General features: G+C 37.2%; 1 protein-coding gene across 1 annotated transcript in view; it reads right to left on the bottom strand.

Moving 5' to 3' along the window:
• The window catches only part of FANCM (FA complementation group M), a 65,105-nt gene that overhangs the window by 35,010 nt on the left and 17,551 nt on the right, over positions 1 to 12,544 (bottom strand). The window contains exons 6-10 of the mRNA XM_047767254.1: positions 11,549 to 11,681; positions 10,942 to 11,067; positions 10,466 to 10,552; positions 7,596 to 7,780; positions 178 to 384 (exon numbers count right to left, since the gene is read on the bottom strand). Of these exons, the coding sequence (XP_047623210.1) occupies positions 178 to 384; positions 7,596 to 7,780; positions 10,466 to 10,552; positions 10,942 to 11,067; positions 11,549 to 11,681 (738 nt within the window). The remainder of the gene's footprint in view (positions 1 to 177; positions 385 to 7,595; positions 7,781 to 10,465; positions 10,553 to 10,941; positions 11,068 to 11,548; positions 11,682 to 12,544) is intronic.

Genomic DNA, 12,544 nt, shown 5'->3' with positions numbered 1-12,544 from the left:
AAAAATTCTCATAATTACAAGAAAAGAACAGGCAGAATCTAATACAAAGGGAAATAAAAATCAATCACAATTACATAGAGATTGTTTGGACTTTGAGTGTTAACAGATTGATATTTGTCTTTAGGCCCTATTTCTCAAATTTCAATTGTCAAATTACGCTTCCCCAAGTCTACTTACACGTTCTTCTCGTCCTTCGGCAAGGATAACAACAATCCTGCCTTGACGTTTGCGGCCAGTTCTACCCATTCGCTGTACAAGACGAATCGGGCTCTTCTGGGCATCAAAGCATATTATAAGATCAACTTCTCCTATATCCAAACCTTCTTCACCAACACAAGTAGAAACCAATGTATTGTAACCACCACTACGAAACTGTTTCACCACCTAAAATTAAAATGATTTTAAAATAACTAGATGCAAGTATAAGAGAATTGCAGATCAAAGCATACTTTTTCTACTTGCCCCAAAATAGTGAAATCAAATTAAAAATCAGATACTATCAAAATACTATCAAATAGGAAAAGAAGCAGCAAAATGGCAACATAAGCCAAAAGAGACTGTAGTAAAATGCAAAGGGGCCCTAATTCCTTTGCTTTAATAATTGTTGTGATTCCAAAAGCATTTGCTAGCTATTTACATATAAATGAGAAACCAAAGAAGTTATTTTTAGCATCACTAAAAGGGGTGTAAGGCAGATAAATGACTCAGAGCAATTACTGCTATTTATCATATTCAAGACCTAAAATTATTTTTATAAATTTAACAATAATAGTAAGTTTAATAACTAAACTATTGTTAGCTTAAAGTCAGAATGTTTTATTTCTTCTATAATTCACATTTTACCTCTTATACTGTCATTCCAGGGACAGGTAGCAGAATATGCTCTCCCAAAATATGACTGTAGGTAGAACATGCTGCCCCAGACTATGCTGCTTTGATATACTGATGATTTTGAACTGTAGGCACTTCAAAATAGCAAATACAGGGAGAGGCTTTCTCTGAACAAAGCTTATCTTTCTAAAAGCAAATCCTCCAAAAGGAACTCAATCATCATAAATCCCTTCTCCAGGAGTTTAACCAACCAGGAAAAATTGAAAAATTCTGTTATCACAAGAAAGGAGACTACAAGTCCACACCACACCCAGGCAAACCTCATCACAAACTATCATACCTTCCATCTTTTCTTTTAAGGCCTGAATCATCTCCCCTAAAAATGATTTACTCTCCCCTGTGCACCTGCCTCCTCTTTCCCCATAAGATGCTATTTAAATGTGAATTCTTAGCCACCTCAGGGAGTTACTCGTTGTTTTCCCTAGGTATCTCTCATGCATACATTAGATATACATGCTAATAAGTTTGTTTTTCTCTCCTTAAGCAGTCTTTCATTTCAAGGGTCTCATCTAAGAACTCAGAAGGGTGCAGGGAAAATTTTTTCTCCCCTTCCCCAGGATTTCTCTCTTATCAAGTTAATGAAACTACATCAGCATGAGAATCAGTTAAGGAAAAAGTCAACAAACATTTTGAAAAGTTTCCTTAAGCCTTATAAACTTATTTTTCAATGCTCTGAGCCTCAGTTTCGCCATATATTCATCAACACCAAGACTGCAGGTTTCTGTATGGTGGAGTAGTAGTAATTAAATAAGATAATGATCAATAGAGAATAGAAACAAAATCGAATAATGGTTTTTCAGTGGAATCAGGGATACTTTTGACTAATGCCTTTACGAATGCCTATTAAAATATAAAAATACCTGAACAAAATAGCTAGTATGGAGGACAGTTATCTGACCTTATATATAAAAGTAAATTTCAGGCTAAAATGTCAGGGAAGTATACATAAAAAGGAAATACGGACTCTACCAAAATACAGGTAGCTGTGGACCCATAACAAAAGACCATAAAAAGCCTTTCAAACGCAAATATTCTACTATTCTAGGAGTTCTTCTATGGCTTAACAGGCTAAGGATCTGATGTTGTTACTGCAGAGGCTTGGGTCACTGCTGTGGTGCAGGTCCATGGTCCAGGAACTTCCACATGCCATGAGTGTGGCCAAAGAGGAAAAGGTTTTTTTTTTTTTTTTTTAATTCTACCACTCTGTAAGTAATAATAATCACCAGCATTTTTCTTTCTTTTTATGGCCAGACCTACAGCCCATGGAAGTTTTCGGGCCAGGGGCTGAATCAGAGCTATAGCTACTGGCCTACACCACTGCATCTGAGCCACATCTGATACCTGATACCTATGCCTCAACTTGTAGCAACACTGGATCCTTAATCCACTGAGTGAGGCCAGGGATTGAACCCAAAACCTTATGGGTACTAGTCAGGTTCTTAACTCACTGAACCACAGCAGGAACTCCCAATTGTCAGCATTTAAACCCAGATCCCTCTGACTCTAAAAACCTATTACCTTAATTCCTAGGTTAGTTTTGTTTTGTTTTGCTTTGTTTTGTTTTGTTTTGTCTTTTTAGGGCCTTACCCAAAGCATATGGAGGTTCCTAGGCTAGGGGTCGAATCGGAGCTGCCTACACCACAGCCACAGCAATGCCAGATCCGAGCAGCATCTGCAACCTACACCACAGCTCATAAAAATATTGGATTCCTTAACCCACTGAGCAAGGCCAGGGATCAAAACTGTGTCCTCATGCATGCTAGTCAGATTCATTTTGCTGAGCCACCAGGGAACTCCTTTAAGCTAGTTCTATTATTAAAAACAATAACCTTAGGAATTCTTTAGTGGCCTACGGATAAGGATTAAGGATTAAGGATTCTGTGTTATCACTGTTGTAATCTGGGTCAATTCCTGGCCCTGGGAACTTCCATATGCCATGGGTGTGGCCCTAAAAAAAGAAAGACCAAAAAAAAAAAAAGAATAAAGCCAAGGAAAGACTGACCTAACATTGCCTATATATAACTTAATAAAATAGACGTCCTTTTTTCCTAGTTTTTTTTTGGTTTGTTTTTTGGTTTTTTGCTTTTTTAAGGCCACACCCTCAGCATATGGAAGTTCCCAGGCTAGGGATAGAATCAGAGCTGCAGCTGCCAGCCTATGCCACAGCCACAGCAATGCCAGATCCAAGCCTCATCTGCTGCCTACACCACAGCTCACGGCAATGCCATATCCTTCACTCGCTGAGTGAGGTCAGGAAGCAAACCCATGTCCTCGTGGGCACTAGCCAGGTTTGTTACTGCTGAGTCACAAAGGGAACTCCTGCCTAGTTTGTTTTTTTGTTTTTGTTTTTTTTTAAGGATCACAGAGCTAGAATTGTAAAAAAATAATAATAATAATTCTCTGATATAAATAGTCGCCACACCTGGGGTGTAGGTTGCAACTGCGGCTCTGGTCTGATCCCTGGCCTAGGAACTCCATATACCATGGGTGGTCAAAAAGGAAAAAAAATATGTATATAAATAGTCAGTAGATTAATAAAGGATGTCAAAGAACCTCCTTTTTAGTTAACATATATAAACTAAATTGTTATTAGCCTATGATTGATATTCATTTCCTGGGAGCTTAAAATATAAACATGAACTAGAAGTTGTTTAATTAATCAAAGAAAGGAATAAGTGATTAAAAATCTTCCACCAGGATTTATAATCTATTGATCCTACCATTTTTCTCTGCTTATATTCCACTCCCTTGCTCCTCTCCCACTCCATATTTCTCTGACCAAACTGCAGCCCTGACTATATCTTACTTTCTATGTGGTCTGAGCCTGTATTAATGCAGTTGAAAATGGCTAAAGGAAAACACCAACCATGCTGACTAGTTTCACTTTAAACTCCTATCTCACTTTGAGTGACCTTAGTGCTATCTGAAAATCACGTTATATTTCCCCTATTCATTCACTCTCCCCATTCTGATAACTGTTTCCTACTCACACCTCTCTGATCAAACTTCTAACATTTCTTCCCCATCCTCACACTCAGTTAGTGACAAGACAAAAATTGAGCAATCAAAAAAGACCTTCGACAAGGTTTCACTGCCACATCCACCTACCCACCTCTACCTGTGCTTGTACAATTCACCTTCCCTCCTATTGTTCTGAACAAATGATCCATATTCTAAACTGAGGTCACCTCCCATAGTTTTGTACTAGACCCCATCCTTTTCTCTCATTTATTCAAAGATCACCCCAGAAATACCCTTCTCTCTGCCCTATCATCAATTTTTCTTTCTCAACTGATCATTCCTAAAGCATACAAGTATACTGTTACATACCTCAGCATAAAACAAACAAAAAAACTACTTCCATGTATGCGCCCCTTTACAGTAATAATCCTTGAAAGACTTGTATACTTGCCATCTCCACTCTTCTCAATGGTGCACTGTCCCTCTATTCCACTGAAAATAGTCTTTTCAAGGTCATCTGCCTCCTCATCTCTTAAACCAATACTCGATTCCCATGTATATGACCTACCAGCAGATTTATACATTTAGTCATTTCTTCCCCCACATTTGGCCCAATATACCACACTCTTCTGGGTCTTTCTCCTATTTCACTAGCCACTTATTCTGATTCCTTAGGGAATCATAATCACTGCTACCTCCCATAAAAATGAAGTATCCCAGGGCTCAGTGTTTGGACATCTTCTCTATCCCCATTCAATCACTTGGCAATTTCATCCAGTCTCATCTACACGGTGATGATTCCCAAGTATATATTTTTGGGAGTTCCCATCCTGGCTCAGTGGTTAAGCAATCCAACTAGGAACTATGAGGATCGGGTTCAATCCCTGGCCTAGCTCAGTGGGTTAAGGATCCGGCATTGACAAAAAAAAAAAAGGAACCAAGTATATATTTTTATAAACCCTTGAACCTATGAACCCAAGACTTACATATTCATTCAATTGTTCATTCAACATCTCTACTTGATGTTTATTTTTATTTTTTAAATTTTTTTTTGTCTTTTTGCCATTTCTTGGGCCGCTCCTGTGGCATATGGAGGTTCCCAGGCTAGGGGTCCAATCGGAGCTGTAGCGGCCGGCCTACACCAGAGCCACAGCAACATGGGATCCAAGCCGCGTCTGCAACCTACACCACAGCTCACGGCAACGCCGGATCGTTAACCCACTGAGCAAGGGCAGGAACCGAACCCGCAACCTCATGGTTCCTACTCGGATTCGTTAACCACTGCGCCACAACGGGAACTCCCTACTTGATGTTTAAAATAGTGTTACTCAGGAGTTCCCACTGCAGCACAGAGGGTTAAGGATCCGGCGCTCTCTCTGCAGCAGCTCAGGTCACAGCTGCAGCTTGAATTTGATCCCTGGCCCAGGAACTTCCATATGCCACAGCTGCAGCCAAAATAAATTAATTAATTAATAAAATAAAATAGTATTACAAAAAGTGTAGTCCATGAATTATTTATTACTGGTACTGATACCAGTACCAGTTCATAAACTGTTTGTTACTGCCTGACAAGACTACAAAAATTAAGAATAAGGCTTTAGAAACTTGACAGAGCTACTGTAAATTTGTTGACTCTAATAATTAAAAAAAAATCTAGAAATGAATTTTTTTCATTAATTTTACTCTTCTAGTAATTTATTTTTTACTGTAGTATTCAAAGGTATCTGTCTGTGACGTATTAGCAAGAAATAAACTGGTCCTCTATCAGTTTTGACAGTTTAAAAGCCATTAATCTCAGAGGCATGCCAAAGTTAATTTGTCCAAAACCAAGCTAATATTCTCTACAAAACTTGCCTTTCCTGCAATCTTATCCACCTTAGTTAATAGCCAACTTGTTCTAGTTGCTCAGGTCAAAAACACTGGAATTAGCCTTCACACTCCTTTATCTCACATTCCACTCTAATTTGTCAGTAAGTCCTGCCAGTTTGACCTTCGAAATATATTCAGAGTCCAATCATTTCTCACAACCTTCTCCGCTACCACCGTAGTCCCAGCCACGCTCATCTTTACTTGAATTATTATAGTAAGTCTTCCTATTGGTCTTCCTATTTCCGCCTTTGCCCCCTATAGTTTATTCTTAAAATAGCAGCCAGTGTGATTCTTTTAAAGTATCAATCAGGCCATGACCTTCTGCTCCATATTCTCCAAGGGCTTCCTGTCACCTCACTCAGAGTAAAAGCCAAAGTCATTAAAGTGGAAGTGACCTATAAGGCCCCAAAGAATCTCACCCCCAACTTCCACTCCCACTTCACCATTTCTAAGTAAAAGAATAATTCCATTGCAATTATTTGTATGAAAGCTTACTTCAGAATAAAACTGCTGTTATGAAAGCAATCATGTACAGGAGTAATAAAAAAGGTTGTTACTATAGCCTACATAAAAATATTATTGATAAACACGAGTAAAAGACAAAGTCAAGGAGTTCCCATTGAGGCTCAGCAGGTTAAGAACCCGACTAGTATCCATGAGGATGCAGGTTTGATCCCTGGCCTTGTGTAGTGGGTTAAGGATCCAGCATTGCCACAAGCTGCAGCGAAGGTCGCAGATGCAGCTTGGATCTGGTATTGCTGTGGCTGTGGCATAGGTAGGTGGCGGCAACTCCAATATAACCCCTAGCCTGAGAACTTCCATATGCCAAAAAAAAAAAAAAAAAAAACCAAAAACAAAAACACAGAGTCTACTAAATCTATAAGGATTCTTATGGTAACTGACAAACTCAGGAAATGACTTTAGGTACTAATGAAATTGGTCAGGGGTTAGGTTAGGTACTATGGGTATTTCAAAATACTTGACACCTTGGGCAAAAATATACTTCATTTTTCATTCACATTTAAACATTAACATTATTAATATCACCCACTAGATGCCTAAACCTTTAAAGGACTTATTAGACATGACATAAGGAAAAATGTTACATTCAGACTTAGGAAAACTTCCTAGACTCTCTCCACTAGACCCCATCTGCTTAAACTGACTCCTCTTAGTGCAGTGAGGACTGGTAAAAGAAATATTTAAATAAAAGAATTCCTCATCTATTAATGTTGACAGAATCAAGAAAGGATCTCTCAGTGAATTAGACATTAAAGACATTCCTAACTGTAGCTAATCTGCAAACATCTCTATATAGTTTCTAAAAATCAATAGCCTAAAATTCCCAAAAAACTTATCACAGCACTCAGAAAATTTACGACCTCTATTCAGAGCATACAGCTACCTTAAATACCACCATGGTTTCCTCTGACCATATTTTTAAGTAACAGAAAAAAGTGATAAGCTCATTATTTGTGTGGAATTAACTAAGGTGACTTAAATAAATAATAAACATTTAATGAAGGCTCTACAGTACGAGTTCATTTAATGCTTACAAGAGTTTTATGAAGTATCTTTATAGCTAAGGAAAACTGAGATACAGGAAGTAAAGAAACTTACATGTGGAAGAGCCAAGATACCAACCTACATAGTATGATTCCAGAGCCTTTCTGCTTAACCGTTATACTTCAAAAAAAAGTTTCAAAACCACAAAAAACACTATTTTCAATCTTTCTAAATATACCTAGCTTTATTTATATATTTACTATAAAATTATCTTAAGATATAGCCAACTAACCAGTAAGTTAAAACAAGGCCTAAGTGCAAAGCTAATCAATTTTAATTTTATATTCATCATCTCCCAAAATACTTACCTCCAGTTGCTCCTTCTGGGTAAAGCCCTTCATGCTTTTCCCGGAGGCATGGCCAACAAAAGTCATTACTCTAATAATTGGCTGATGCCGCAAAAGCATTTCTGCGATTTCTTGAACACTATCTCGAAATGAAGAGAAGATCATTACTCTGGTCTTGTCACATTTCTTGTCAGACGTGTTTTGAGCTATACAGCAAAAAATACTTTAATTACAACTTTTTAAAAAGCATTTAGATAAGAACTAGTTCAAAAGACAAGCCTGAAACTATATACTGAGTGACAACTGTTTAATAAAAAAGTTTAAGGCACCTTAAACCTTTGCTGGTTTTCCTCCTACCATTTCTAATAATCTTAATAAACTTGGCTTCTTATCTCTCACTGGCTATCATAAAATAAAAACCCAAACAAATAAAAATTACCTCTTGACCAGTCCTTCAATTTATGCATGATGCCTATTATTCCCCTTTTCCTTCTAAATCAGAAGCACAGGACTGCAAAACTCCCACTGATTTTGTAATTCTTCCCTTTCCTTTTTGCTCACTAAAGGCACTATCTTAATCTAGACCATGGTACTCTGTCCCTGAATTACTGATACTTTCAAATTCTCCAAGGAAAACTGCAGAATATACTCTAGAATCAATCACAAAGTTGTAACCCAATGTCTCTTGTGCTTCAGAGGCAGTAGAATAAACAAAACAAGAACATGATTTGGGGGCTGGACCATGTAGTCTCTGGGTGATGCTTGACTATGGTAGTCATTTAATCTCTTTAAGCTTTAGTTTCATTGTATCTAAAATGGACTGAGGAGTTCCTGCTGTGGTACAGTGGGATCAGCACCTTATCTGGAGCGCTGGGACATAGGTATGATCCCCAGCCCAGAACAGTGGTTTAGGGATCTGATATTGTCATAGCATCAGTGTGGGTCATAACAGCAGTTCAGATCTGACCCCTGGCCCAGGAACTCCATGTGCTTTGGGGTGACCAAAAAAGAAAATAACAACAATAATAATGAAAATTAAAAAAAAAAAAAAGGGCTGAAGTGATGCTTACATGAAATAGTAAATGTAAAGTATGTATATTTGTGTACAGCAATAACTCTAAATTGTGTGGGTTTTTTGTTACTTTCTTGTTTTTAACCTTGCAAGGGACTATGACAATCTTTCTTTCTTAAATATGAATTATGTTAATCATCACATGTGTGCCAGGGACTTCACTAAGCATTTTATATATTAACTCACTTAGTCTTCATAACAACCCAATGAATTAAATGACTTAATAAAGTTAATGTATAATACATAAGGAAAAAGAAGCAGCTGCTGAGGCAAGGAAAATTACTCCAAACAAAATGCCTTTGAATCACCATAGCAACAAGCCTCTACATCTGCCCCTACTCCTGGTCAATAGCTATATACAGTGCAAAGCCTGTCTCTTTCAATGGGCCACAGCCTGCATAGCTTCATTCCACTAAAGCTCCTCTACCAAAGTCATCAATAACTTCTATATTGCCAACCTCAATGGATGTTTTTCAGTTCATCTGACTATACTTTTCAGCAGTTTAATATAGTCCACTCCCTCCTGCTGAAATAGTGTCCCTGATACTTATCTGGTTTCTTTCTCAGTCTCTTTTGTGGCATCTTCTACTCTGAACTCTAAATGTATTCTATACAGGTATTCTGTAGGACTAATTCTGGGCCCTCTCTTGTCTCTAAACTGTATTCCTGGTGATATGATCACATCCATTCCTGAAACTTTAAATATTGCCTTTATGCTGATAACTCCAAAATTCACATATAAATATAGGTATAAATAGATTTAAAAAAAAAACAGACCATTCTTCTGAGACCCAGGTTCACTTATCCAATGCCTACACATCTCCACTTAGATGTCTCAAAAGAATCCTATCATGTTTGTTCTTCCTTCTCTATATTTTTAATTTTCTCTTTGTTCATATAATCAAACACACACTCGTACACATGTACACACAAGAGATACATACAACACTATCCATATGATTCCTTTATTTTCTCATACCCAATGTCCAATCAATCAACAAATACTTTTGGCTCCAACTTCAGATATATCTAGAATCTATAACCACTTCTCAGTACCACCTTGCTGCTTGGTACTACTGTCTTGGTACATGTCATCATCATCTGTAATCATCTTAGACAATTACAATAGCCTCCTATGGGTAATGTTTAGCAGAGTTTTTTAAATGTATCATGTCACTCTGCTGCTCTAAATGCCTCTGTAATAGTTCCACAAAGCATAGGCATTCATAGAATAAAATCCAAAGTCCTGACATGGCCTACACACCCTACATAATCTGGCCCCTTGCTACCTCCCCAATCTCCACCTACACCACTCTTATCCTCATTACATTACTCCAGCCCAATGGGTTTGGTTACTGATCCTTAATCGTACCAAGCACCCTACTGTCTCAGGGCCTTTGAATCTTCAATTCTCTCTACCTGGAATGATCCTCCTATAGATATCCACAGGCTTGCACCCTCACTTCCATTGTTCTACAGAGACGCTTTCTCTAAAAACCCTATATAAAACATCCTCCTTCGTGACTCTCTATGCCCTTACCTAGTTTACCTTTCCCTACAATTATATATTGTTTTACTATCCACTTCCCTTATATTGCCCCAGACTGACTTTCCTTTTTCATATAGTACCCTATTCTTAACATTTCCACCATTCTCCTGGCCCCTTATCCTCTCCAAATTTCTCAGAGCTTTTTTATATTTACTATCCAGAATAATTAAAAGTCCATCTTCTCCATCTATGTTAGCACAAACTAGTAAGTCGGATTTTTAGCTTTTTCATTAACTTTGCCTTGCTTTGAGACTCTTAAATATGACCTACCATTCCATGACTTGAAGTGTTCAACCACAACTTCTTCCAATTTCTTTAATTTTGGATGACTATAGCAGAATTTTTTATCTTTATCTCCTAGAAACAAATAAATAAATAAAAATAAAACATGACAAAAAATTAAATAAAGTTTGAATTTTTATAAAAATTTCATTCTGAGAAAGAATCCAAATGGGAATCAGCAGCAAAGTACAAGGGGAAAATTCACATTTAGCTAAGCTATAAATCAGTTTTGGGTAGCTCTGAGAATTTTCACTACCAGCAACAACTACTACTAATTTCTACTATATATTTAAAGTTTATAAACTGCTTTAATATATATTTATCCTAAGTTGAAGAATAAAATATTTTAGCATTTAACAGAAATATAACTAGGTATAAATAGACATGTGGATCAATGGAGCATAGTTTTAAAATTAACCTTGATAAAGAAGAAACAACATAAAATTTTAAAAGAAAAACCAAACCTTTTTGGATAGCAGAAATGCCACTTGTTGAAGTACTACGTGTATGTGCAAACATGTACTCCAGATGATTATAGAGTTTCATGAAGTCCTCATTTCGGCTAAGTTCATTTTTTGCCCGAGTCATTCCTTCAGAAATTAAGAAAATATTCTCCCAATAAATAAATGTAAGGAAACTGATTAAATGTATTATTTATTTAAAAGAAATTAACCTTCAGCAATGAATGCAAGTATTTCAAATTTAAAAATGAAAACCAGAAAGTTTTTCCAGTTCTGTATTCAGGTACATATTAATGAATGGCTTCCTTTTTCTATCCACTTGTCAGAATCAAAGAAACATGGGCTGGTACCTTGACGTTGGACATCTCAGCCTACAGAACTGTGGGAAATATATGTCTATTGTGAAAGAAAGAAAGAGAAAGAGAGAGAAAAAGAAAAAGAAAGAAAGAAGGAAGGAAGGATGGATGGATGGATGGGGGAAGTCATTTGTTATTATGTAACTATTTCACTGCTACTTAAAATGAAGCATCTTAAGTAACTCAAACTGTTCAATACATATTTTTAACCAAAATAATACATGTCAGCACTTCCTTAAATAATTTCATGTTACCTTTAGTTCCATCCATAATTCCGCAGAGAAAGAAATATAATGATCTCATTCCCATTTGCTGCAATAATTCATAACCATGATATAAGCTAATACAAATAGCAAACTCTCCCTCAATTATGCCTTGCTGCATTCCCTAGAAAAAACAAACACACATCAAATTTACCCAAAGAAAGAAATGAAGATGCATGTTCTGTGTAGAACTTAGTGGTTCCAGTGAATGTCCCAAGATGTTGCTATGGAAAGGTGTCAACATATTTTCCATATATAAAATCTGTCTCTTTTTTTTTCTTTTTCTTTTTAGGGCCACAACCAGGGCATATGGAATTTCCCAGGCTAGAATCAGACCACAGGCCACAGCAATTCTGGATCTGAACTGCGTCTGTGACCCACACTGCAGCAACACTGGATCCTTAACCCACTCAGCGGGGCCAGGGATCAAACCCGCATCCTCACAGAAACTAGTTGGGTTGGTTACCACTAAGCCACAATGGGAACTCTGAGAATATATTTTCTTTTCCTTTATTACAGATGAAGACTATTATTTAATACCTTACATTTTTAGTAGAATTTAACATCAGTTACAATCATTTTAAATGTTGCCAGGATAGTGAAAAATGCCCTAAAATGGCACCCTAATTACCTAAAAGGGTAAATGACCTCTATATAAAATACAAACCCTCATCAGTGAAATCAAGTTCAGCAGGTTTAGGTTTAAAATTTTAAATTTCAGGAAACTCTAATCTCCTAGCAGAAATTTTAAAACATTTTATTAAAGTTTAGTAAAATAGGGAGTTCCCATTGTGGCACAGTGGAAATGAATTCGACTAGGAACCATAAGATTTCGGGTTTGATCCTTGGCCTCGCTCAGTGGGTTAAGGATCCAGCATTGCCCTAAGCTGTGGTGTAGGTCACAGACGCGGCTTGGATCTAGCGTTGCTGTGGCTCCAGCATAGACTGGCAGCAACAGCTCCAATTAGACCCCTAGCCTGGGAACCT

The sequence above is a fragment of the Phacochoerus africanus genome, chromosome 2 (assembly GCF_016906955.1).
Source record: "Phacochoerus africanus isolate WHEZ1 chromosome 2, ROS_Pafr_v1, whole genome shotgun sequence".
Taxonomy (NCBI): domain Eukaryota; kingdom Metazoa; phylum Chordata; class Mammalia; order Artiodactyla; family Suidae; genus Phacochoerus; species Phacochoerus africanus.
This window is presented reverse-complemented; position numbering and strand designations above follow the sequence as displayed.